General features: G+C 40.7%; 1 protein-coding gene across 14 annotated transcripts in view; it reads left to right on the plus strand.

Annotated features, from left to right (window-relative positions):
* The window catches only part of PPFIA1 (PTPRF interacting protein alpha 1), an 83,641-nt gene that overhangs the window by 11,331 nt on the left and 45,951 nt on the right, over positions 1-26,359 (plus strand). For 13 of the 14 annotated variants that reach the window (XR_006281916.1, XR_006281915.1, XR_006281917.1 and 10 more), the window contains exons 3-11: positions 12,980-13,081; positions 14,472-14,636; positions 17,401-17,475; positions 17,981-18,082; positions 18,311-18,532; positions 20,052-20,198; positions 22,545-22,679; positions 23,986-24,069; positions 24,748-24,879. Coding sequence is in view for 11 of the 14 variants with exons in the window: in XM_043516091.1 (XP_043372026.1) it covers positions 12,980-13,081; positions 14,472-14,636; positions 17,401-17,475; positions 17,981-18,082; positions 18,311-18,532; positions 20,052-20,198; positions 22,545-22,679; positions 23,986-24,069; positions 24,748-24,879 (1,164 nt within the window). In the remaining 3 variants the exon portion in view is untranslated. Of the gene's footprint in view, positions 1-12,979; positions 13,082-14,471; positions 14,637-17,400; positions 17,476-17,980; positions 18,083-18,310; positions 18,533-20,051; positions 20,199-22,544; positions 22,680-23,527; positions 23,603-23,985; positions 24,070-24,747; positions 24,880-26,359 lie in introns of all 14 variants that reach the window. The other variant, XM_043516095.1, reaches the window with a different exon arrangement.

Here is a 26,359-nt window from a genome sequence, read left to right on the forward strand (position 1 = left end):
GTTGCACTCAGAGGCTTTCTATATGAAAGGGGTCACCCAGTAAAAAAGTTTGAGAACCACTGGTATAATCTAAGGTTTCAAAAGGTTTCCCCTCCCACTCTCCTGCTGGTAATAGCTCATCTTAAGTGATCACTTTTCTTACTGTGTGTATGGTAACACCCATTGTTTCATGTTCTCTGTGTATATAAATCTCCCCACTGTATTTTCCACTGAATGCATCCGATGAAGTGAGCTGTAGCTCACGAAAGCTTATGCTCAAATAAATTTGTTAGTCTCTAAGGTGCCACAAGTACTCCTTTTTCTTTTTGAATTTATTAACGTTGACTTTCATCTGCCATTTTCTTACCCAGTACTCCTTTTCTTTTTGGTATAATCTAAGATATGAATTTAAATCAGTATAGTTATAACAATGGTTGACTTCAAAACTAAACTTTTTTTTTTAGCTTCTATAATAGATATTAAATTCTTAACTATTTTAAAGTAAGTATTAGTAATTTTGGGAGGAGAAGAATGCACTGGGGAAATTCTTGATATCTTTTTCTTAAATTCCTTTATTAGATAACTACCAAAATGTCATATACATATCTGTTGTTAAGATGTTTATCTTCATGTTTAGAACTGTGGCATATAACAAATGAGAAATCAAATTATAGGCTTAAGATGGCTAAGATTCTTTTATATTAGCCAGATTGGTTTAAAGCATATTTTTCAAAATTACTTTTAACAAATTCTTGAACTTCCCAGTGTTTGTTACAGTTCCCATAGCTATTAACCCTAGGGTACACTTACATTATAGATCAACAAAATGAGAGATTTTACTTTACTTTGCTCAGAGTGAATGCCAAGTTCTTAACTGGCAAATAAACTTGGATAACTAATATTACTCCCTGTATATAATATAGCATAAACATAAAATAAAAAATGTAAGCACCCATAATTTTAGTTCTCTCTCAGATGTTGGTAGACTTGTTACAGGTATATGTCCTTATTGAGCACTACCTGCATGAGCAAGTTTGGAATTATAAAACTATGCTGTTCATCACTTGGCAAAAAAATTATATATGAGAGCACTGAGGGCGGGGGAAAATTCTTGTTGACGCTTGCCTAACATGGTTAACCAACAGGCTTAGTTAACCTCCAGTAGATGTTCCCAAAACACTCCCCTTTAACACAGTTTGAAAAATTTACTTTATAACTGTTAGCCATAGCCCTAATTCTGCCAGCCAGAGGCAAAGATGAATGACTGTGTGGGTCAGGACAGTGCCTCAGCTGCTTCTCACAGCTTTCACAAACAGGAACATCATTCCATTGAAACTATTGTGCAGAATGTGTTGTGACCAGCATCTGTTCTTGCAAGAATATCTAGATTTGGTGTCAGTAAAATCTAGGTATTCAATACCCATGTAGTGACTAATTGTCTTTATAAACGTTGAATTGCAGATGCATCTTAACTGTATAGAAAGCCTAAAAATGTATTTAATACTAAAATGCCAGTTGGCAAGAATTCTACCATTATTTATTGATTTTGAATACGAAGTGTTTGGTAATTTACAAACAGAAACATACTTGTAAGTTCCGTTGGGCAAATTGCAATTCAGTAATGTTTGATTTCAGAGTATTTGGTCTTTCAGTACGCTTTGCTTTTGGTCAGTCCTGTAATGTGAGGTCCCAGCAGAAATGCTGAATCCTTATTAAATTTTCACAAATGTAAATATACTGTAACCAGAGCCGGGCTTAGAATTTTAGGGACAGGAACCATACATACCTTTCACCCTTGCCCCTCCACACAGACAGGCTCTCTCTTTTTCTCTATTATATCCCAGCATGTGTGGGATCCTAGAGGATCTCGGCCAGTTTTTTGTGGGGGAGAGGGAAGGAGTGGGGGAACGTTCTTAAGAAAACGTCTCAAAGATGTAATTGAAATTTAGATGGATTTGCCTCATACCTTGTCAAACTGGTGGCACAGGATTTTTCTTTTTTAATTAAACTAAAAGTGTATCCTTTGCCATAATGGTGGTGAGGGATGGGGAAAAAGTAGGTGTGGGAGTTTTTCTTCACTGACATGAGCTCCATAGATAGTTGTAGCTTTAGGCATCTCTGAGAAGTCCTGCAGTGTCAGTTGCCAATCAAAACATGACTGGAGGATGGTGAAGAAGATTCTGAATGTTCTTATTGTGAAATCCTGGAAAGATTCTTTAGTCTCGAAGAGTGTTAGACTTCAATAATTTAAGGTGGTAATAAGAAATGCGCCTGTGTTCATGTGTGACCCAATGCCACTAAAGAGTCAAATGCAGAGCATTATAACATTCCATTCCTATATTAACTACAAATATTCTTAGTTTGTATTTAATCTCCTGCAGTTTTGAGGAAAATTCTGTATTGGCTAAGACACCCACTAATGCTGTTTACCAGGTCACAATACCTGTGTGTAATTCAATTAGAAGTCATACACTGCAAAATCATGATTTATACTTTTTTTAGCAATTAAATTTAGTATTTGCTTTTAAAATAATTTTTTCTTTTTGTTCAGATTCAACAGGATGTTTCATAATAAGTCTTTGTGTGTACATTGGGCACACTTTTAGTGGAAATATGCTGTCCAGCCAAGAGCAGCTAAAGTAAAATATGTTTCATAATACAAGAAGTAACGATAGCAGCCATATGATGGAGGGATGATCGCTACGACCTGTTTATGAATAAATATTCAGGTATCACTTCAAGTTGAGAAGAGTGCTCTTGTTTGCGATATTCTTCTTGTTTGCTAGCTTTTGGCTGTAAGTTGCTACCAGCATTTGAAAGTATTACTTTAAGAAGGCTGTTCATTGAGGGAGAACAATCTGAATAAGCCATTTTCAATCGAGCTTCAAATTTTCATTTGTTCACACAGGATTAATACTGTTAAGAAATATTTATGTTGTACCCAAATATTGGACATAGTTTAACCTTTGATATCTTTTTGGATAAATGAAGCTTCTGCTGTACAGTATTGTCCATTCAGATGAGTATGAGGTCGTTGACCCTTTAGTCTGTCATTCTAGAAGATTTGAATTTGATTTGTTTTATAGGTGTAAAATAATGTAAGTTGTAGTGACTTTAGTGTGTGTATAGCATAGTAACTTAAAAATATTTGTGATTTAGTTGTGTTTGACATTAGAGGAAGTGTATAGAAACTATTTTCAGTCCTTTGCAATGTTTGCTTAAAGACAGAGGCTTGCCTTTTAATAAAAGAGCAGGATGAAAAAAAGCTTGTATCCATCATATGAATGGATGTATCAGTAAAAGAAATTTTAAGAATATTGGCAAGCCAGTATATTCTGTGGGCTTTCCTAGTCACATGAGGAAGGGTCTAGTTCTTCTCCGTCGATTTTTTTTTTTTTTTTTTACACTGCATATTAGAAGCAAGAGAGTTGAGTAATGTCTAGACATCCCCCCCCCATTCCCCTTTAAAGTGTGGGGAGATAGGAGGATTACAGTGAAGTGATTGTATTTATTCTATAACTTCTTTAGACCTATGCTCAAAATATTGTAGTTAAATTGAGCATTTCATAAAGATATACAAGAAGGAAAAACGTGAATTTCTAGAAAAACAAACTGCATCTTATGTGTCTTTATTAAATGCCTAAAAACTTCATTAATGCAGAATTAAGTTTGCCCAGTGATGACTCTCATGTCTGTCTTGAATGTAGAGAGTGGCTAAACATAAAACTCTGAAAACCAGGGAATGAAGCATTAAGGTAGTGCACACTTAAATCTTTGAAAACCAGGAAATAAAAAGTTAAGGCAAATGATGCCCCCCACAGTGCAACTGCAGCAGTGCCCCCTTGAAACTGGCAATAGCTACTGCAAATTGTTTAATAGGGCTAGTATGAAGCTAGCAAAGAAAGTGGTGGATTCTCCATTTCCTCAAGTCATGACTGGATGCCTTTGAGACTTTACTCAAACACAAGTCTCTAAAATCCATTAAAATCCCTTATAGTCTCTAAAATCCATTAATCTACAATAAGTAGATATGAGGAAGTACTAGGCAGGGGCAGGCAAACTTTTTGGCCTGAGGGCCACGTCTGGTTTCCAAAATTGTATGGAGGGCCGGTTAGGGGAGGCTGTGCCTCCTGAAACAGCCAGGCATAGCCCGGCCCTCACCCCCTATCCGACCCCCTTGCTTCTCGCCCCCTCATCCCCTGATGTCCCCCCCGGACCCCTGCCCCATCCCTCCCTCCCTGTCCCTTGACCACCCCGCCCCATGACTGCCTCCCACTGTCCCATCCAACCCCTCCTCTCTTTCCTGACTGCCCACCCCGGGACCCCTGCCCCATTTAACCACCCCTTCTCCCTGACCTCCCCCGGAACTTCTGCCCCTGACTGACCCCCTCTGCCCTATCAAACCCCCCGTTCCCTGCCCCCTGACCACCCTGACCCCTATTCACACCCCCGCCCCCTGACCACTCCCCTGCCCTCTATCCAACCCCCCCTGCTCCCTGCCCCCATACCATGCTGCCTGGAGCACCGGTGGCTGGTGGCCCTACAGCCGCGCCACCCAGAGCACCAGGACAGGCAGCCGTGCCACCCAGCTGGAGCCAGCCATGCCATTGTGCAGCACAGAGCACCGGGCCTAGCAAGGACTCGCAGCCCCACCGCCCAGAGCATTGTGCCAGTGGTGCAGTGAGCTGAGGTTGCAGGGGAGAGGGAATAGCAGGGGAGGGTCCGGGGCTGGCCTCCTGGGCCAGCTGCTCAGGGGCCGGGCAGGAGGGTCCCGTGGGCATGCCAGCTGTCTTCTTTGTTCAGTATAGCTGAGAAGTGATGCAGGGATTAGCTGGAGCAGTCTGGGAGAGCTGTGACTGATATGAAGAGAGGTGCATGTGTTCCTTGAGATTAAGTATGCCTCATTTCAATGATAAATTTTGAAGGATGTGTCAGTAGAGGAGCACAAGGGTATCTTCTTGCCATAAGGACTTTCACAGCCTGGTGGAAAACATGGCAGTGATCTCCAGAGTTTTGTGAATGGTAAGTGAAGGCAGTATCTCAGAAGGAATCCTCAGGGCAAAAGTGAAGAGGCTGTGGGTGGGGTTGTATGATGTAGGCACAGTGTTTAAGTATAGGTAGATCCTGTTTGCCACACCTTGCCTAAAGTTTTGCCTTAACAAAGAGAATATGTTAAACTTCTTTCTACAAATCTCAAGTGCTCTCTTCTCAAAGCGTTCTGTAGCATCTTTAAGAATAAAGCGCTAAGGCTGTGTCTCCCCTAGAGAGCTTACAGTGGCACAGTTATACTGATGCAGCTGCGCTACTGTAAGATCTCTAGTGTAGCCGCGCTATGCTAGTGGGAGAGAGCTCTTCCATCGCTATAATTAATCCATCCCCAACATGCAGTGGTAGCTATGTTGGTGGGAGAAGATCTCTCACCGTCATAGCACTGTCCACACCAGCGCTTATGTCGGTGTAACTTGTGTTGCTCTGGGGTGTTGTTTCACATCTGAGTGATATAAGTTATACTGACATAAGTGGTAGTGTAAACATAGCCTAATATTCATAGCTCAAAGAAAGAAGCGTTAAAGTTACATTGCAGGAGTGTCATTTAGCTTTTTTCTCCATATCTTGGTTTTCAGAGGCTTCAGTTTAGCCACACACTATTTTCTCGAATGTCTCAAGGCAACACTTAACTTTGTGTTAAAGTTTTGGGTAATTTAATTTCCTTGTTTTAAAAAAAAAAAAAAATTGTCAGCACCCAATGTACCACAACCCAGTTCTCCCTCTCTGTTGCTTCTGGCTTTTTGGCAGTGATTACCCAGCCACAGACTGCACTGGCCACATACAAGTCCATTTGCTGTGCCTGCATGATCTGCTTGTGTCCCATCTCTCTGTCTATCCAGCACAGTCTGGTTCTTGCTCTTGATTCAGCCTTCCCCACCATGGAAAAGTAGGCATCAGCACAGGATCTGCAGGTTTAGAAGCTGGGAAGATTGTGTAGGGTAGGGGTGGCCAATCTGTGGCTCCGGAGCCACATACGGCTTATCAGAAGTTAATATGCGGCTCCTTGTATAGGCACTGACTCCGGGGCTGGAGATACAGGTGCCAACTTTCTAATGTGCTGGGGCGGGGGAGGGGTGCTTACTGCTCAACTCCTGGCTCTGCCACAGGCCCTGACCCCACTCCACCCCTTCCCTCCCCTGAGCCTGCCATGCCCTTGCTCTGATCGGCTGCTGGTGGGCGGAAGGCACTGGGAGCTGATGGGGGAGCTGCTGACGTATTACTGTGGCTCTTTGGCAATGAACATTGGTAAATTCTGGCTCCTTCTTAGGCTCAGGTTGGCCACCCTGGTGTAGGGACTAATATAGAGTCAATGGAAATCTTGTGAAGTGGAGACAGACATGAGGGGGACATGTATGTTGGATGATTGAAGAGACAGGTGAAGCTATTCCAATATCCTCTGCTGCATAGCTCTGGCTCAGAATAATTAAAATAGCAATATATTAAAAGGGTTGCATTTTTAAAATGTTTGTAAGTTTCTTAATATTATTAGATCCATTCTCTGAGGATTAAAAATATAATTATTTTGAATGTCAGCTGAAAAATCAAAACTGGTTTGGTTTTTAAAAGATTGACAGTTTTAAAAAACATGTAAGCTGTTATCTAAATAGTTGCGTAAGCCAACAATTTGCTTGATTTTTATTCAGGTGTTCCAAGTTGTATTCAACTTTAGGCTGAGAAGTAAAACTTCAGAAGTTTTTGTGAAAGATAAGTGATGAAGATAGGTATTGGAATGAAAAATAACTTTTGTAATTGTGTTATAGTCCTGTTGGTCCCAAAGGTTAGATAATTTTTCACAATATTTATTTAAATCCTTTTTGTTGTTAAGAATTCTGTTTGAAGCTTTAAGTGGGGTGTATCAACCTCTTGGCTCATGTTAGTGGGTTTGACTGGTTTGTGACACAAGTAATTTACTACAACCTACTTGCTGCATTCCTATGTGCTTAATTATTGACTAATTTATCTTCAGTATTGAGAGATATCAAAACAGATTTTTATTTTAAATGTTTAAGGGAAAAAAACTAGTTTGATATCCGCATTCCATTCTGAACTCTTCTATTCAGCTTTTTTTAAAAAAAAAAATTTATTGTGCACATTTTAAAAATCCCTTGAGATTAAGAAAAAAATTGAAAGTAAACATGTTTCACTGTTTTCAGCTGTAGATAGAACTGCTCACAATGTAAAATTTTAATTTCAAAAAGAAAAAAGAGCCTACTCAGCTAATGATTGAAGTCAGATGTTTCCTTCCTCAAAAATTATCTATTTTGAAATGTATTCTGCCCCCTAGGATAACAGTATGTAGGTTTCTGTAAGTTTTTTTTCTGAGAAACGCACTTTGTTCTAATCACAATAGAAACTCACAAGATGAAATTGAAAAATAATGGCAAAAGTAGAGAGATTTACTGAAGTTCTCCCATCAGCAATAGTGGAAATACTAAATTTTTTCTCTTATAAAACCAGCAACATCATCATATGGAGGGAGTATTGTTTTATACCGGCATTGTAAAATTCTATTGGATAGTGCTAAATAGAGATGTGACTTTTTACACTAAAATGATAGCCTGAACAGCTATTTATGCAAATCTGGCATAAACTGCATTTTATCTTTTACCACTTTGTCATGTGTTTTTGAGTTTAGTCGTGCAGATAGGTATGTTTGTTGCATTACCCATGTTTATTCAGACTATAATCCTAGTATTCTCTTTAATGTGCAAGGTGCAAAAATCAGTTAACCTATATACTCTATTTGCATGTAGCTATACAGGCAGAACCAGACTTGTCAGTCACTGATAAGAGAGGGTGTGGCTAGCTATCCTGAATAGCCTGCCAGTTTTTCATTCTGCCTCCGACTATAAGAAGGTTTGGCAGACCTGTGGCTGCATAATAAAACCAACCAACCAACTTTGGCCACACAAAACAACCAACCAACTTTGGCCATACATTTGCCTTCTGTAGCTGTATTTCTGGTTCTTTCTCAACAATGGGATTTAATGGCCTGTCTGCTGCTTAGACACTATTGGTGCATCCCCCTCCTCTCCCACCCTTGTGGAGTACGGTATGGGGCGGGGGGGGGGGAATAAAAGACAAGAAAATGGGGAAAACACTGTCTGCTCTACCCCACTTGTGGAATACCTAGATGGGGATCTTTGCCTGTTTTGTGATCGGGATACCTGCATTTATCAGCAGTGCTAGACATGGCAGGGCGTATTCATGAAGTTCCTCCCCCAAGCTAGAAGCAACAAATCTGGACCCTGAGCAGTAGGAACCTGGAGCAGGTTTCAGACCCCTCTCCCTGCATGACAGGGGAAAAAGGGATACAAGAGGACTTCTCTATGGAACAGGACAAATCTTCCTAGATGGCAGTTTGCATTAGGGTTACCATCTTTCAAGTTCCGGAAAAGAGGACACTGCTGGAGAGCATGGAGGGAGCTGAAAAGGGGGGGTACAGTTTGTGGGAGTGCTGGAGGGGGTATATTTGCCTCACTCTTGAGGTGGGAGACAGTGTGGTGTGGCTCCCTGTCACAGTGGCAGGGCAGCTGGCCCAGGCCCGGGATGCAACACCAGCTGTCTGTCAGCACCTCTGTGTCTCTTCCCCTTCCCAGAAGCCCTGGGAGCCCAGCCTCCCCGAGCTTCCTGGCTCTGCGAAAGTTTGATACAAAATGCATTTGACTTTCTAAACAAAATTTTTGGAATTCCCATTCTTCAGGAAACTTCAACATTTCATTTATCTTTCTGTTCCAGACTCTCTTTTTTTGGCGGGTGGGCGGAGACTTGGAATTTCCTGTGGAATGAGAATTCCAGTTTCCAGACAACTCTAATAGTTATAACTCAGCTATTTGAAAGCTTCCTTTTTCTTCCCATGTTGTCATTTTAGTAATGGAATGAGGGAATGGTTGTGTGCTTTGTTTGGCTTTGATTTATTAATGAAGAACTTGTAAGGACATGTTTTGCTTTAGTAAGGTCTGCATATTGGCAGCATTAGAAGGTTTTAATTTATGTAGGCAACTTAGAATGAACAACATTTGAAATACATCTGTGTTTTTGATTGTGTATTCAATATCAGGTTTTCATTAAATGTATTAAACTGTCCCAATGAAGTTTTATCATTCTCCTGCTTGAAAATGGCAAAAAGAATTTAATTGTCATGCAACAAGAGTAAAGATGTTTTGCTTTTCCTATTTTGTTAGAGGACTCCTTTTTTTTTTCTCTCAAATGGAGCAGTCTTTTTTGATTGACTTAAAAAATCCATTTGAACTTCACTCTCAGTAGTAATCTGAATTGTTTTTCCACTGAATAGATTTTTGAAAAAAAATTTTTTTTAATTGAGAGGGAGGGTTGGTGATAGTCATGGATTGTATGTCATTGATGACAGTGGTACCACTATTTGTTTTTGTAGTGACTTTCAACAGTCTAATGTGTCAGGAGACCCAAGAGCATATGCCACAGGATTAGGCTACAGAAGTTATTTTTTGTATTTTCTTTCCAATTCCATGTATCTTTTGGATACAGTTTACAGAATGAAGCTTTGTCTACACTGCCAATTGAACGACAAAACTTTTGTCATTCACAGGTGCTTAAAAAAGGCCCTTCCCCACCCTGAAAGACACAAGTTTTGCTGCGGCAAGTGGCAATGTAAACGTTGGCAGTGTAAAAGTGGCAGAAGTGCTCTCCTGTCGACAAAGTGAACCCCGCTCACAAACAGTGTTTACACTGCCGGACGTGTCACTAAAAGGTGTGTTGTGTAGACAAAGCCTTGGGCTCTGAAACTTTTGTACATAAGCTTTGATTCTGTTTTAGTTGCACATGTTAACATTGTAGTAGTGATGTTTTAGGTAGAGCTGAGACATCCTTTCAAAGGAATTTGTTTTCAGGCATGTCTAGCTTAACTTAAAACAGCTTTGTATTAAAGCTTTAGACTTAGGGCTTGGCTACACTTGCAGATGTATAGCTTCGGGAGTTAAACCAGCCCTCGGAGACAGCAGCGGGGAAAGCGCTGCCGTGTGTTCACACTGTAAGCTGCAAGCGCAGTGGCATGACCATATTTGCGGCACTTGCAACGGCATTCGCAGCAGTGCATTGTGGACAGCTATCCCACAAAGCACCTCTTCCCATTCTGTACTGGCGCTGAGGCTTGGGGGAAGGGATCGCGTGGCATCCTGGGTCCTGTCCCAGTGCCCCAGGATGGATCTCTTCCGTATACGTTTGGTGCCATCTTTCAATGTTTTTTGTACTGCGCACTCTGTCTTCCCTTTTGGTCTGCGGGAATGGATCCCAAACTTCTTAAGAATATGCTGATGGGTCTCGCCAGCACATCACAAATTGCATTCAAGTTACTCCTTATGCTACAAAGTGACAGTGAGGAGTCCAACAATGATGTCAACATGCATAACGCATACGACATGAGATTACTTGTGGCATTCACGGACATGCTTACCGCCATAGAACGCCACTTTTGGGCTCGAGAAACAAGCACTAAGTGGTGGGATCACATTGTCCTGCAAGTCTGGGATGATGAGCAGTGGCTGCAGAACTTTCAGATGAGGAAAGCCACTTTTATGTGACTCTGTGCTGAGCTCACCTCCACCCTGTGGCACAAGGACATGAGATTGAGAGCTGCCCTGCTGGTGGAGAAGCATGTGGGGATTGTAATTTGGAAGCTGGCTACTCCAGACAGCTACCGATTGGTTGCTAATCAGTTCGGAGTGGACAAGTCTACTGTTAGAATTGTGTTGATGCAAGAGTGCAGGGCCATTAATCGCATCCTGCTCAGAAGAACTGTGACTCTGGGCAATGTGCGTGACACTGTGGATGGGTTTGCACAAATGGGTTTCCCTAACTGCGGAGGGGCCATAGATGGCACGCATATTCCAATTCTGGCATCAGACCACCTAGCTTCTGAGTACATAAATTGGAAGGGGTATTTCTCGATGGTTCTCCAGGCGCTTCTGGATCACCGTGGGCGTTTCATGGACATTAACGTAGGATGGTCTGGAAAGATGCATGATGCACTCATCCTTCGGAACACAGGCCTGTTCTGGAAGCTGGGACTTCCTTCCCGGACCAGAAGCTCACCGTAGGGGAAGTTGAAAAGCCCATTCTGATCATTTATCATTGTGAAAACGTACACAGGGAGCCTTAACAGCAGCAAGGAGCTGTTCAACAACAGGCAAAGTCAATGCAGAATGACTGTGGAGCATGCTTTTGGCCATTTTTGGCTGCTGGGGGCCCCTATACTCAACCCTGTCCCCATGTTTTCCACAGGATGGGTTCGTCCTGGAAGATATCTCGCTGCTGAGGGTGACCTGGGAAGCAAGGGAGTGTCTTCCGCAACAATGCGACTTCCGCCCTGGCCCTTATGTGGCTTGCCTGTGTGTAGCAATGGTCCCCCTGTCCCTCATGGCACAGTAGCACGGACTTGTTAGCCTTACTGGGACAAGGAGCACAGTAGCTCTGCCAAGGAACCTGCGCAAGTGGATTGCCCAGCTTCTGCATGAGACCTTCCGTGAGATCACTGAGGCCAATTACCACGATGTGAGAGAGCACATCAACGCCCTATTCCACATCTAGGCATGCATGCAGCCCTAACCCTTCTTTCTGTAACCTTCCTCACCCCAACAGCCGACACCCAACAACTCCCTTCTCAAAATAAAAGCCACTTACCGGGCACCTCTTCTGCTGTTGGTTCTTCTCCAAACACTGCGACTGGTTACCTTCCTCCTGGCTTGAAAACAGCTCCTGGCTGCATGCATCTAGGGATACCAGGCCGTTCTCTGTCGGGGACCCCCCCCTCCTCCTCAGCACCCTCGCTCCCACTTTCTGCCTCCTGCCTTGTTGTACTCTGGGCTGCCATGGCCTCAGAAGTGTCCATGGTGCTCTTCGGAGTGGAGGTGGGGTCGGCCCCAAATATCTCATCCAGCTCTTTGTAGAAACGGCAGGTCATGGGAGCAGCATTGGAGCGGCAGTTTGCCTCCTGCGCTTTGTGGTGGGCATTCCGCAGCTCCTTCACTTTAATCCTTCACTGCAGTGCGTCCTGGTCATGGCTTCTTTCTGTCATGGCCCTTGATATCTGCCTGTAGGTATCTTAATTCCTACAGCTGGAGCACAGTTGGGACTGGACAGCTTCCTCCCCCCAAACGCTGATGAGGTCCAGCACCTCACCATTGCTCCATACTGGGGATTGCCTGGTGCGTGAAAGCATGGTCACCTGGAAAGTGCGGCGAGCACTCCACACCTTCCTGAGCAAACAGGAAGGGGACTTTCAAAATTCCCAGAAAATTTAAAGGGCGGGTCTGACGGTTGGTCACTTGAGGGCAGGGCAGTAGAGTTCAAAGTGATGACCAGAGTGGCTAGAACAAGCATTGTAGGACACTTCCTGGAGGCTGATCAGAGAGCATTAATAGACCAGGTGTCCACACTGGCACCGTGGCGCTCCAGCTGGAGCGCGACAAGCTCCATGCTTCTCGTCGAGGTGGATTACCAGGGGTGCTCCAGCCACGGAGTCTGCGCGCTCTACGTACCTTGCCAGTGTGGACACTTCTGGAGTTAGGGCTCTTGGGGCTGATTTAATGCGCTCCAACTTGCAAGTGTAGACAAGGCCTTAGTGTATGTGTAGTCCTCAGTAAACAGTATATTTTGCTAGGCTTGAAAAGTTTTTAAGAAAAAAGGAAATAAAAACACAAATAATTGAAGTGACTTGACTAAGACCACACAAGAGATTATTCACATACTGAGGAGAATCCATGTCTCTTGACTCCCAGTCATGAGCCCTGTTTCCTGGAAAACATCACCCCTCTTCTAGCAGCACCATCCCCTTCCGGGATAAACTTTTTCCTTAGATGTGTTGAATAAAAATAATTGATTACAACTTTACTGAACTAGTTATTGTGGTAATAATTAATATAAATGGGTTGCACACCCTTTACGATACTGTTATTTGTTGTTTGCTTTATTCCAGGAGTTTGCAGCACTTACTAAAGAGCTTAATGTATGCAGGGAACAGCTCCTTGAAAGGGAAGAAGAAATTGCTGAACTGAAAGCAGAAAGAAATAATACAAGGGTTAGTTACTTGTCTGATCTCTGTTGATTATTGCCATCTGTGCCTGGCTTACCACCCAGAGCCGGTCTGTCCCTCTTTTTTGGCAGGCCCTTTAAATTTTTCTGTCTAGCTCCACCTGGAGTGGCTGCAATATTGTTTGTTTTAAAATGAAATTACCTCAAATACAAAACAAGTGTCTCTGCTGGGGTGCTGTCTTCTAGGTCTCACCAACTCAGTACTTGCTCCCCTGGGTTGGGAGGAGAGGTCAGCAAGCAAGAGTCCTTCCTGGATAATAACATCTGCTCTCACAGTGTGAACAGGGAGCTTTCTCTGCTATCCCCTACCTACCTGGGTTTTGTCTTGTTTGGTTCGATGATTGAGTGATTAGGAAACAGTGAGCTACAAATATCTATACTACAAAAGTCTTGGCTTCAGGCCTTTAAATAGTCTCTCCAAGACTGTCTTCCCCTGAGATCATTTCCTCTCTCCCCGTATCTGCCCCACTTCTCCCCAGGATCTTTGGTCTGTTGAGACTCTTGGAATGGGGAGACACTTGACTCTATCCCCCTCCAATTCCTCTTTTACTTAAAGGGACAGTAAACCCTATTAAACCATCATTAAGGAAAATATAATTAATTGGAGAATTGAACTTAATATTGAGATTCTCTTCAGACTGTGTATCATGCTCTTATACACCAACTTGAAACTCAAAGATCAAAATTTGTAAGTTCTTCTTTGAGTATTGTCCATATGGGTTCTCGGTGCTGGTACAATGGTACGTTATATAAGGAAGTGACAGTATAGCAGTGTCTTTTAGGGCTGTGAATGCACCCTGTGTATATTCCACCCAACAGCAGATAAAGGACTGCAGCTCCGACTGCAAGAGGGTTCCTTCATGATAAGGGATTCTGAATTAGCATAAGTCTCTAAAGTAGTGGAGTAGAAGTGCAGATCATGAAGATCCACACAGACAGCTTGCGCAACCATGGTTCGAGCAGTTGCTCCCCAATAACTTCTTATATTTCCTGTGTATAACCCAGTCCTGGTGATTAGAAAGCAGTTCCCAGACTTGAAACAGACAAGGACCTGAGACGTCTTATCTAAGCAAAGATTAAAGTGAGGCTTTCTCAAACCTGGCATCTTGCCTAGAGGCTAGGTCTGGGGATGAATGCTGGGTAAAAGGGTGAACAGTGGTCCATGTTGCATCTCTTCCATTTTATTAACTTTATACAAAGATATCACTGAAATGTTAAAGGCAAACAAATTAATATATTTAACATTGAACTTTGACACCTGGGTTGAAAGTTCTAAATCAAACCTAATATTTTAGAAAGTAAAGTCATTCTAGTCTGATGTTCAAAACAGGTAATAAACATCTTGTTCCTTATTTACTTTTTTGTTTTTATTTCAGCTGCTTTTAGAACATTTGGAATGTCTAGTCTCCAGACATGAGCGGTCCCTTAGAATGACTGTTGTAAAGCGACAGGCTCAGTCTCCAGCAGGAGTTTCTAGTGAAGTTGAAGTTCTCAAAGCACTAAAATCACTATTTGAGCATCACAAAGCCCTTGATGAAAAGGTAAAGAAGTGTGCCAACTAATCTCCTTTCCCCCCCTCCCCCGCCAAAGTGTGGAACTAATAACTTTTGCTCGGGCAGTTTTCAGAAGTTAGGTTCTTTGACTATGCCATATCTGCTTTAAGAAAATGTATACTAGTGTAACTATACTGATGCAGTTACATCAGTACAACCTTCTAATGTAGATGTGCTGTACTAAAGCAAAACCAGTGTAACTTAATATAGTAACATACCAATGTAAGCTGCATTAGTGTAAAAATCCCTGCTTTGTGCTCATGCAACATATCTACATTAGAGGTTTTCACACTTATTTTCTTGTATTACAGTAACACATAAAAGGCATCATTGACAAGGTACTATGCACACAAACTAGAAGACAATGGACAACAGATGGTCACAACAAATAGACAGTGGGAGCACAGAGTAACAATACTGAAGCTTATGCTCAGATAAATTTGTTAGTCTCTAAGGTGCCACAAGTCCTCCTTTTCTTAATGCTGACAGTTGTGGTTAGAGAAATAAGCAGCAGTCGCAGCATACCAGCTGTCTAACCATTGTCAAGTGTTTTGTAGTCGTCATGGCATAGGTGAGTTTTAAGGAGAATAGTTTAGTGTGGCTATGTGGCGTTTTGCAGGATGCTGTTCCCATGAAAAAGAAATGGCATGGGAGAAAACAAACATGTATGCTCTAAAATTTGACACAGGCAATCAAGGCTGGCATCACTGATGGAGAGAAAATAGAGATCAGTCTGATCTGAGGCCACAATGGACATTAAAAATGAAAACAAGTAGTTTGTACTTGATGCTGTGGGAAAGGGAAGCCAGTGAAATAATACAAACAAAATGATGGTGTGGTTGAAGCAACAAACCAGGAAGACCTTTTTTTCTCTTTCTTTTTTCCCCCCAGCAAGAGTTTCAATGAATTTAAGAGGACAGGGACAGGTAAGCTGACATTTATCAGTGTTGGAGGAGGAAATTAGGGATGTGAGAGACAGGAGAAAGGGAGATGTGATGGTTGTGGATGATGGTGACATTTTTTATAAATAGGGTTTGGGTATTCCATTCGGACTGGAGGAAAATGGCGGAAGGGAAGTTGCTGGGGGAGGAACTCAGAGAAGTGGTGATGATAGGGAAGGTTCAGGGAGGAGTTGGAGTCAGACAGAGTTGGGGTGGATGTTACCAGATGCAAACAGAAGAAGGCAAAAGAGGAAGCGGAGGTATGATTTGTGAGAGTAGGAGCGAGGAGGTGGTGGAATGGGACAGGAAGAACAGAAGAGTGAAAAGCTGATGGGAGTAACATAGGGAGAGGGTAGAATGGAAGGGGAGATGAAGTAGGGGGAGGGAGAGAAAAAGGGAGATAAATGCAATGCAGAGAAATGGTAAAGTTAGATGAGGGCAAAAAGTGTAGAGTGGTACCAATAATCAACAGTGCAGTGTGGTTACAAGGAATCTACTGATTCAGACTGTCTCTGTTCCTAATCACTAATACAAAATTGTATAAATAATCAAATGCTCAAGGGACAGTTACTTGCGTATGTAAATAGTTACATGAGAGAAATTAGTAGCAGTGTAGTGAGTGAGTCCGTACTTAAGGTGAACAATTACACCAGGCCTAGACAAGGCAGATCAAAGAAGCAGTTAAGTGAACTAGTGAGTGAGTGGGTCAGGAGGTGATGATGATTACCGGTTCAGTCAGTGCAGTCAACAGGGAAAGCAAAAACGTGTGAAGTTGTTACGCCTTTCTGTATGCTCTACTTGGTTGGAGTTTGAGTGTGCTGTTGCTGCTTGCTTCAAATGCAAGAGCAGCGAAGATAGGATGGTGGCTGTTCTTTGGCTGGGGGAGTCATGCTGCATCTGGGGAAGATTTAAAGAATAAAATCTCCAAGGAGTTTATTTGCACTGGTTTTACGCTTTTGTGTAAATTTTCTTAATGTAGAAAATTCATTCATTCATTCTACCCCTTCGTCTGCACATGCTTTTCATTCTTCATAGCCTCCCTTTCATACTTGCACCCCACTCTTCCTTTCCCTAGTCCACACATCCTTTCCCTTATATTGACAGCATATGTGTGTAATAGAAGAAAATGAAAAAAGAAGGAAGGATGGTGAAGTAGGACTAGAAAGGGAGGGACAGGGAAAATGGTCCTCTCTGCCCCCACCAACCCTGGATTTGTTACACAGGAGGAAGGTGGTTAAAGGGGGAGTCCTGGAGCTCCTCAGTTTACCTGTGCATTGGGCCTGCTACCATAGAGCTCAGCTGTGCAAATGGGCGCAGCTTAAGATAAACCCCACTCCCAACTAGCAGTTTGATTCCTAAATTTTGTGTCTAGTAAAATGCTTATTTTTTATAACTTGCAAATTCTATAAATTGAAATTATTAACTTCTCCTTAGATGATGATAACATTACAGGTGTTTGAGTGGTTCTTACAAGGGGGAGGTATATTTTTAAATACACAGAATTTAGTCTAGTTTTAAAAGGTGGCAGCAAATGGAGTTCATCTGCCCAATGGAGAGGTTCTGTCTTCTTGTTAGGTAAAGTGTCAGTCAAAAGTTTATCTTAAAATCTTAGTCAGTTTTCCAGAAGATCCTTTCTGTGATGCATGTTGAAACTTCAGAATTTGATGGTGTAAGTCATTGACACTGTGGAGCAATTAAATATACTGAAATGGGAAGCCATACCGCTAGACATATAACATTTTTGTCTTGTGTTCACAGTTGCTCAGTGCTAAGATAGCTGTAAGATTGTTATTGATGACTTTATTTTTCAGGTAAGGGAAAGATTACGAGTAGCACTTGAAAGATGTAGTTTATTGGAAGAAGAACTAGGTACTACGCATAAAGAGGTAGGTCCCTATAGTAAAATAAAATTTTGGGGGATGTTTGGGTGGAAGAATTCCATAGCATCAAATCAATATTCTTCCAAATATTAGTACATACAGATGATTCTAAGTTATTTACTAGTAGATTTTTGTTTAGTTAGATCCCAATTGGATGAGTTTGATTTCACCTTAGTTTTTGTTGATAGAAGTCTGTATAGGAACTATACATATGAGTTGATAATTCTGCTGTCTCACAGATAGAATTTTTTCTGGTTTAAGACCAATGGCTATAGCATAGCGGGCATGGAATGGGTTTTTAGCTGCCTGTACTACTACTTTGTCCATGCATACATACATCAGTCTCTTCTTTAAAGCATTAATAATCTTCTAAAGATTAAATCAGTAAAATTCATTACTCCAAGCTTACTCATTTGCTTCAAAGTGAGGTCATTGTATTATGTTAGCTATTGCTTATGTGATAAGTGAAATGCAAAGTGAAATGTGCTAGTTTTTTTACTTTTGTTTTTAGTTAATGATTCTGAAAGAGCAAAACAATCAGAAAAGAACACTAACTGATGGGGTGCTGGATATTAATCATGATCAGGAAAATACTCCAAGCACAAATGGGAAGGTAAGGTTGTTAACACTGATGGATTTTTTTTGTCGTGTATGGGTTGCAATATTTGTCCAGTCTTAAGTATATAATTAAAGCACAAGGTAATTATTACAACTTTATTATTGGATAGACTGCACAAACTAACTTTAATTAGCTTTGTTATATTGAAACAATATAATATATTTCAGAACTCCAAGTAGTGTGGAAACTTAAGGTGGTGTTTTTTTTTTTTAAATGTAATAGAGATCTTCTGATGGTTCTTCAAGCCACGATGAAGACCTTGCTAAAGTTATGGAACTCCAAGAAATTATAGACAAGCAGACCAATGAGCAAGGCCAAATGAAGGAACGTCTCACTGCTCTTTCTAGCAGAGTGACTGAGCTGGAAGAAGATCTTGACACAGCTAGAAAAGATTTAATAAAATCAGAAGAAATGAATACAAAGTTGCAAAGAGATGTACGAGAGGTGAGGAATGAACTGTGAAAGTCTCAGTAGTCCCAGCTAAGCCAGATGCTACGTGGGTGTACTAAGCTCTTTCCCTCTTATGGCGATAGGTGCTTAAGTCTGGGGTTCATGGAGATGCCACCTCATTTTAGCAGTCCATGGAGGGAATCCACCACCTGGATTTAGGTGCCTAAATCCTGGATTTAGGCACTTAAGTGCCTTTTTGGATCTGGCCTAACTGCTTAGCTCATTCCTCAGTGCTAATTTTCTTGACGTTATATTGTTCAATTGTGTATCCTCAAATTTGTGTTTCTATTAATTGTTTGCTAAAGGGATGGTTACTAATTGATTAGTAGAAGTATTGACAATCTTGTAGATGTCCTACGTTCTGCCCTCTGGGCTGGAAGAAATGTATCTTGCTAATTGTCAGCTAGGGTCTAGATTTAGATCAAGGAAAATTTGGTGTTGCATATATGTAGCTACCCCAGGGGGAAAAAAGATGTGGAATTTATCCAGGCTTGCTTCAGAATAGATGTTCTACCGAAAATTCATTAATACACAAATATGATAAACATTGTTTTAGCTGTAATCCTCTAAGAGCAAGCCTACTCTAAGAATAAGAATAAAATTTAAATACCCTAACTTTCGTCCATTCTTTTTTCCTTAAGATAACTATAACAAATTGTTTGAAAAATGCGTAATATCTACAGTATAAAACACTTCGTGTTTTCAAAGTACAGAACATAATCCTCAGTTTCTTTGATTTGTGGAACTCTGTGTAATAAGACCAGACCCACTGTTCTAAAGGTGATTTAAAGTGTACTTAAAAGAAGCTGGGAGATAACATTCAATGCTATTTTTAAAATAAATTTTAGTCTGGAAATGTAAGCAGTGCTGTACACTGTGCAAAAATAGACAATCTGGAAAAGATGTCAAAGCCTAACCCCAAATATTCAAACTTTAGTGTCTAAAGTTAGGCTCTTAAATCCATATCTAGCTACCCAAATAAAGATCCTGATTTTAAAGATACTGAGCTCCTGCAGACATCTGAACTTTAGTCGGATTTAGGAGTACACAAAACCTTTGAAAATAGGACACTTTTTAAAATTTAATGGCTGAATATGAGTTTAAGAGCTGAATTTAAGGCTCCAAGTTAAAAAAAAAAAACAAAAAAAAAAAAACAAACTTAAGTGCGTTAAGTTCAGTCTAACACACTATAAGGAAAACTACTGTAATATTGTAATAATTCTGAGGTAAATAACAATTAAGCATTCTGTAACTCACTACTTGACTCTATGCTAGTCCTTTTTTTATTTTAAAGTGAGTTTGTAATTTAATAACACAATTCTTCTAAGTAAATATTTCAACACCTTATACTTTCTCATTCCTACAGCATAATCAGTAATATGTTTGATAATCTGGGCTAAAACAGTATGATTGTATGAAACTGATTTAGCCCAGATTATTAAATAAATAATTCATAGCTTTTAGTGACTAAATGTAATTTCTTTTATTCTGACAAATGTTTCTCATAACATAGGCCATGGCCCAAAAGGAAGACATGGAAGAGAGAATTACAACTCTTGAAAAACGCTACCTCGCTGCACAGCGTGAAGCTACATCTGTGCATGACCTCAATGATAAACTTGAAAATGAAATTGCTAATAAAGACTCGATGCACCGACAGGTAATAATTTTAATTAAAATAAAATATTAAGAAAATTCTGTTGAATATATTCCTGATGAAGATGGTAATATTTAAACTATAGTAGTACCCAGTGTGTGCTAAGGCACTTACTTTTTATCTGAAGAAGATTATGAGCAGTCATACTTGAAAAATAAGTCTAATGTGCTATGGTTACCTATGAAAATCTGAGGTCAAAGTTAAGGTGGTATTTTAGATTGTTTTTTCTTTGAAGAATTAGAATTCCAATGTTATGTTGGAAATGAAAAGAATTTGTTGTGGAGGTGAGGAGTCTGTGTATCTGGGTATGATTGTTAGTGAAAAGTGTTAGTTAATGTTCACTTGGAGGATGTTGTAATTCTAACTGGAGACTTTCTCTAAATGGTTGTGTTGAAAAGAAATGTAGTTAAGAATTCTTAACTAATATAGTATTTTGTGTGGGAATTCCATGATTTGTTGTTTAGCAACAAATAATTAAACATTTTGACATATAAAGCTTATGGCAGAGAAGGTTGTGCTCTTGACAGATCTTGGGGAGGCACACTGGTGCTGTCCTTCTGCATATTTTTGTATGTGTGTGAATTATAGCTGCGTTGGAATTAGTGGAGTGTATTATGTTAAAACTTTGCCTATGATTTCCCACTTTTATCAATCCCCCTCTAAGCTCCTATACTTGTTAACCTACATCTCTGCCTCTGCTGGTTTTCTGGACTGCCCCATTCTTGATCCCTTTCTATATCTCTTCTTCATGTACTGCAGCTTGCTTCGTGCCCCTGGACTCCATGGCTTGCTGGAGTAACTTTAAGCTCCATTTTTATAAACTGTTTTAAAGTTTAACAGGACAGGAGAATGTGGGGTAGAGGTAAAAGGGAAGAGCTCCACTGCCCATCCCTTCTCAGCCCCACTGTTCAACCCCACTGATTAATCCTAATGCTTAGCTGTTTCCTCCTTTTCCTGTCTCCCCACAATGACTAGTCTGCATCTCTTATTTCTGGTGTAGAGCCGCTATGAATCTTTCATCCTTACTGCCTCTGTGCATGCATGCCTCTAACCCACTGGTCCCCAAACTTTTCACATCGTGCCCCTACTTAGCCCTGCCCTCTTCCTCCTCTCTCTCCCCTCCCCACCCCACTCAGGGAGCTGGGGCTGGAGCCACCGCCGGCTCCAGGGACTGAGCTGGAGGCGGGTCTGGGAGCAGAGCTGAGGCTGGAGCCAGAGGCTGGGAGTGGCGCTGCAGCCAGGCCAGTAGCCGGAGCCCAAAGCTGAGGGCAGACTGGGGCTCGGTGGTGCTTCCTTCCTGTCCCCTGTTGGGGCTGGCCTGGGCCCTGTCATGCCCCCCTGAATGTTTCTCAGTGTCCCCCTAGGGGGGCTCGCCCCACAGTTTGGGGAGCACTGCTCTAACCTAGACTGATCAAACCTATGGGAGGCAATGGATATCATACCAGGACTCCCTTTGAAACCTTAGCAGAGAGACAGCACAATAAGTTGAGCAGCTGGCTGATGGCTCTAGCTAGGGGTCTAGGAAGGGAAGCAGTTAGGTGAGTGGGGCTACCTGGAAGAGAGGACAGAATGAAGGAAAGTGGACTGCCTGGGGATTGAGAAAGTAGGTAGGGATCAGGGGCTTGAATACAGAAGAAGCAGTGAAGTGCCTAAGCTTTGAAGTTTTACTATCTTTGATAGGAACCATTTCTGATTTTGAATAAATTTGATCCATCTCTTTCCTTTGGCTTAGACAGAAACAGTTGCACCAAATAATGCTCATCACTTCCTTTATTTTATTGAAAAAAGAAAACTGATTTATACCTGAGATTTTTGTGTACAACTAAATTTAAATTAAACTTTTAAGGGTTATAAGCCGGTCACTTAGCTAGAGGGAACAGAAGGAAACATTGAGTCATTTTTAACCTTAACTTCTAAAATACTGATCGCATTTACTTTTAACTTTGCCAGAAAACTAAGTGTTAAATTTAGTGCTCATATGTCTAATTTTACTTAAATAGCAAAGGAATTTGATCTCCTCTATAACTACAAACCTCTGCATAACCTTAAAATTGGATCCATTAGCAGTGCCTTCATGATAGTGCGCATGCTGTGGCTGTGCTTATGAAGGAATTCAGTTTTTAGTGCAGTGAAATAGCACTTTTTTATTTGACAAACTTAATTTTAAAAGTTAGTTTGGGAAGCTGCTTTTCTCCTTTTTGTATTTGGAAACTACAATCAATGCTAGAAAATTGTTTTCCATTAGTCTAATAAAGGAAGCTGTACGTCTCTCTACTCCAGTATTTGATAAAAGAAGAGGGAGCTACCATGTTAGTTGTAAATGGTGACTCTTGCATTCTCGATCTTTAGAGTGAAGATAAGAACAGACAGTTGCAAGAACGACTGGAACTGGCTGAGCAAAAGTTGCAGCAGACTTTGAGAAAAGCTGAGACTTTGCCTGAGGTGGAGGCTGAACTGGCACAGAGAGTTGCAGCACTTTCAAAGGTGGGACAGTAAATCACTGCATTGTTAGTGTCTTTTCTGTGGTTGTTCCAACTATAACAATTCTGTTCTGAGTCTTTTTTCACTGATTTTTCCAAACAGAATCAGTAAAATGTTTTCTATGTTCTGTGCTTTCTGTTTATTCATTCTTCTAATTATCTAGAATATGTTCAAAATATTTAAATTCTAATGACTTCCTCTTTCTGTATTTCTATTATTGGGAGTTTGCTGTAGCAACTTTTGTAGCAGCTTTGTGTGTTGCATTGTGAAAAGTGTTTCCTTTCCCTTTGCTGTTTTGAATTACTATTTTTGTTACTTTAGTCCAGAAAGAATGTACGGGGAGTCATTTAATACAATCAGCAACTTATGACTTGGCAAGGAATAAGACAATTTCTTCCTTTTTTAAATTAAGGCCATGTCAGCACTGCTGCTATGCCACATTAGTGCCATCGTGTAAACACTTCCTACAGCAATAGAAGGGATTTTTCCATCGCTGTAGATAATCTAACTCTCTTACCAGCAGCAGGCAAATTAACAGAAGAATTCTTCTGTTGACCTAGCCGCATCGACACTGAAGGTTAGATGGGCATAGCTGTGGTGCTCAAGGGTGTGAATCTGTTGACCTAACTTTTAGGTATAGGCCAGGCCTAAGCAAGGATTGAGTTGAAGATTTTAAGTAATGGGCAGTCAAATTTCAGCTTGCATTATATGTCCTTAAATGGCTGCAGGGAGAATAGCGGCTTATAGTGTGAAGTAATAGTATGTCTAGTAGCTATAAATGGACTTCTTGAGTGTCTTTAAAGTCTGAGGTTTTTTTTAAATCTTTAAATATCCCTTTATTGGCTTTGTAGTCTGACCCTTTGTCTTCTGGGAACTCTGCTGCTAAAGAGGCTAAACTGTTGGAACTTGCCTCCAAGTTTAGGAAGGTAGCATTTGTACACCAGTCCTTGTTTCTGCTTGCCACTTTCTGCTTTTCATGATTACTAACATAGGCAATGGGGAAGAAGGTAGAGAGGAAATCCTGTGACGGGATTTATACATTATTGCATTGTTGGAAATATGAATGTAAATTTTCCTGGTGAGAAGTCATTTGTCAGCAGTGGTTGAACCATGGAATTCTGGTGTCGGAGGATTAATTGATCATCATTTAACCTAATGAGGATTCTTAGGTTCTGGTATTAAGCTGTTTTGCACTTCATATAGACAAAAATGGCAGTTTGCACGCAAAATTATGCTTTCTGCTAGCGCATCAGTTTTCAGTACATTCTTAAAGACTTAAACTAGTTCTAGTTTGTTTTCAAATTGACAGGCTGAGGAGAGACATGGCAACATTGAAGAACGGTTACGACAGATGGAAGCACAATTGGAGGAAAAGAATCAGGAATTGCAAAGGGTATTACAAAAATATTCTTTGGTATAGAAATCAACCTGAAAAGTAAAACTATGATCCCTTGCATGGTAGCCTGTGGTTGAGCTGGGCCTTCCCTTCTTCTATGTCCCACCTCTAATGTGGTGCTAAAAGTTGCAGCGAGGTTGGGGGATTTATGATGATTGCTAGTTGTCGCTCTTAATTAAAGTTAGTGAACTTGATTGTGAGCTTTGTTTCCAGCTGAAATTTGAAATAAAATGTTGAAAAGTACCAGTCTACCACACTTTATTCTAATTAGATCTTCCTTCTCACAAAAAACAAAACAAAACAAAACCCTTCTGTAGACCTACTGAGTCAGCTGGCCTTGGAGTTGGCTCTGCAGGCTTTGAAATCTACTTAGTCACTAGACTGTAAATTCAGACTTGGAAGCCTGTGAATCTAGTACTTCTGATTATCTGAAGGTTTTGGGTATCCCTGAAGGCCTTTGGATAATCAAGGTATCTGGATTAATTCTGAACCTTTGAGGAAAGTGTCTTTCATTGGAGAAAATAAGGAGTTTGGGTGTGGTGAGCCTTACAGTTTTAACAATCTGGAGATCTTTCTAAATGACACTTTTTTTTTTTTTTTTCAAATGTTTCGTAGGACAGATAACGTCAACAGCTTTGAATTAATCATACTTTTAATGCTTCCTAAATAACTTAGGCTAGACACAGAGAGAAGATGAATGAAGAACATAATAAACGTTTATCAGATACTGTTGATAAACTTCTGTCTGAATCCAATGAAAGACTTCAGCTTCATCTCAAGGAAAGGATGGCTGCTCTGGAAGATAAGGTAGAAAATAATTTAATGTGGTGATGAAAGTAGCTTAGAAGTTAATGAAATGTTTAGCAATATGCTTGTTACGCATTTTTACAAGACATATATAATTTAGTCTTGTAACTTTATTTGTTAAATATTGTTATCTTTTCCCATAAATAACTTCCATTTATAGACACTATCAGCATGACTTTTTGAAAATAGCTGATTCTTAGAAAACTAAGTCAGTTTATCAATAGAGTGCTTTCTATGTCCTAAACTTAATTCTTAGGGGATGGGGAGGGGGATTCCTTTAATATTTTTTTTAAAGGATTTTTATGCTTTCTATTGATGATTGGCGTTGTCCGTATAAACATGTTTGCTTTGGGTCATACAAGAAGTTCGTTGCAGAGTCAGGAACAGAACACAGATCTTGAGTCCCATTCTGCTCCTATATCTTTTGCCCCACTCCTCCTTTCCTGTCTAGTCCAACGTTTCCTGGATCATGGTGATGATCCTGTCAGCTAGAAAAATATCCTCTTTCCCTCACAGGAGAATGTCTACTTGACTATAAAAATGGTCACTGGACCAAGTTATCAGTTATTGCATGCTTCAGACCTCTGTCCAAGGTTCTGTTCTTTGCCCTCGTAATTCAGCTCCTCTTCCAGCTTGTGACATCTTGCAGCCTGAATGGACTTTCACTTATTGGCTTACTTTTATCTGTAGTACTTCAGAGATTCCTCTTTGAAGAAATACAGTGATTCCTCCCAGTAAGATGAAAGAATCCTTAAAGGAAAACTATGAAATTCCTTCTGTGGTAGCATTTTCTCCTTTTGTTCAATGATCATTTCAGTTTGCATTCTCCCATAGTGAAGATGTAGATTCGAGTCTTTTGTAATACAGTGCTCACCTGGGAAAACTTTTCAGTAAAAGTTAAATGGCCCTTTCTTTAAAGACTTCAACATGTTGGCATATATTTTATGATCCATCTGAACTTTCAGAGGCACTTGTTTTCGCTGTGACAAGCAAGTGGTCTCTTTCCAGCACCCCAGCTGAGTTTCTGACAATACTATTCCGGGACTCTAGAGGCAGATGACTTCTTTGCTACAATCCCAAGAGAGCTGGGCTTTTGCTTTCCTCTCTACTTTTGTTCTCAAAGGGAACTGAAGAAAATCAGGCATGACTGAATAAAGCTCTGTTGTGGGCCTGTTGGCTAATTTTGGGAGCTAATGAATTAAGTGCTTAAAGTTAGGCTCCCTAAATCTGAAATATTTGGCCTCTGGCTTTAACATAGTGAGGAAGCAAGATTCAAAGCACTGACCTACTTCCACCACCAGCGAATATATTTTATGCGCTGGGTCGTAGTGCCTATCTGCTTGACCTAACCATGATACAAAACCTCTTTCTGGAATAAGACTGTGAACTCTTTAAGTTTGAGATAATATTCATGAAGTAAAAAGAAATTTTTAGATATACTTCACTGTTAGTATTGATGCTCAGAAAGATACTGTTACTT

Source organism: Dermochelys coriacea, chromosome 6 (assembly GCF_009764565.3).
Source record: "Dermochelys coriacea isolate rDerCor1 chromosome 6, rDerCor1.pri.v4, whole genome shotgun sequence".
Taxonomy (NCBI): domain Eukaryota; kingdom Metazoa; phylum Chordata; order Testudines; family Dermochelyidae; genus Dermochelys; species Dermochelys coriacea.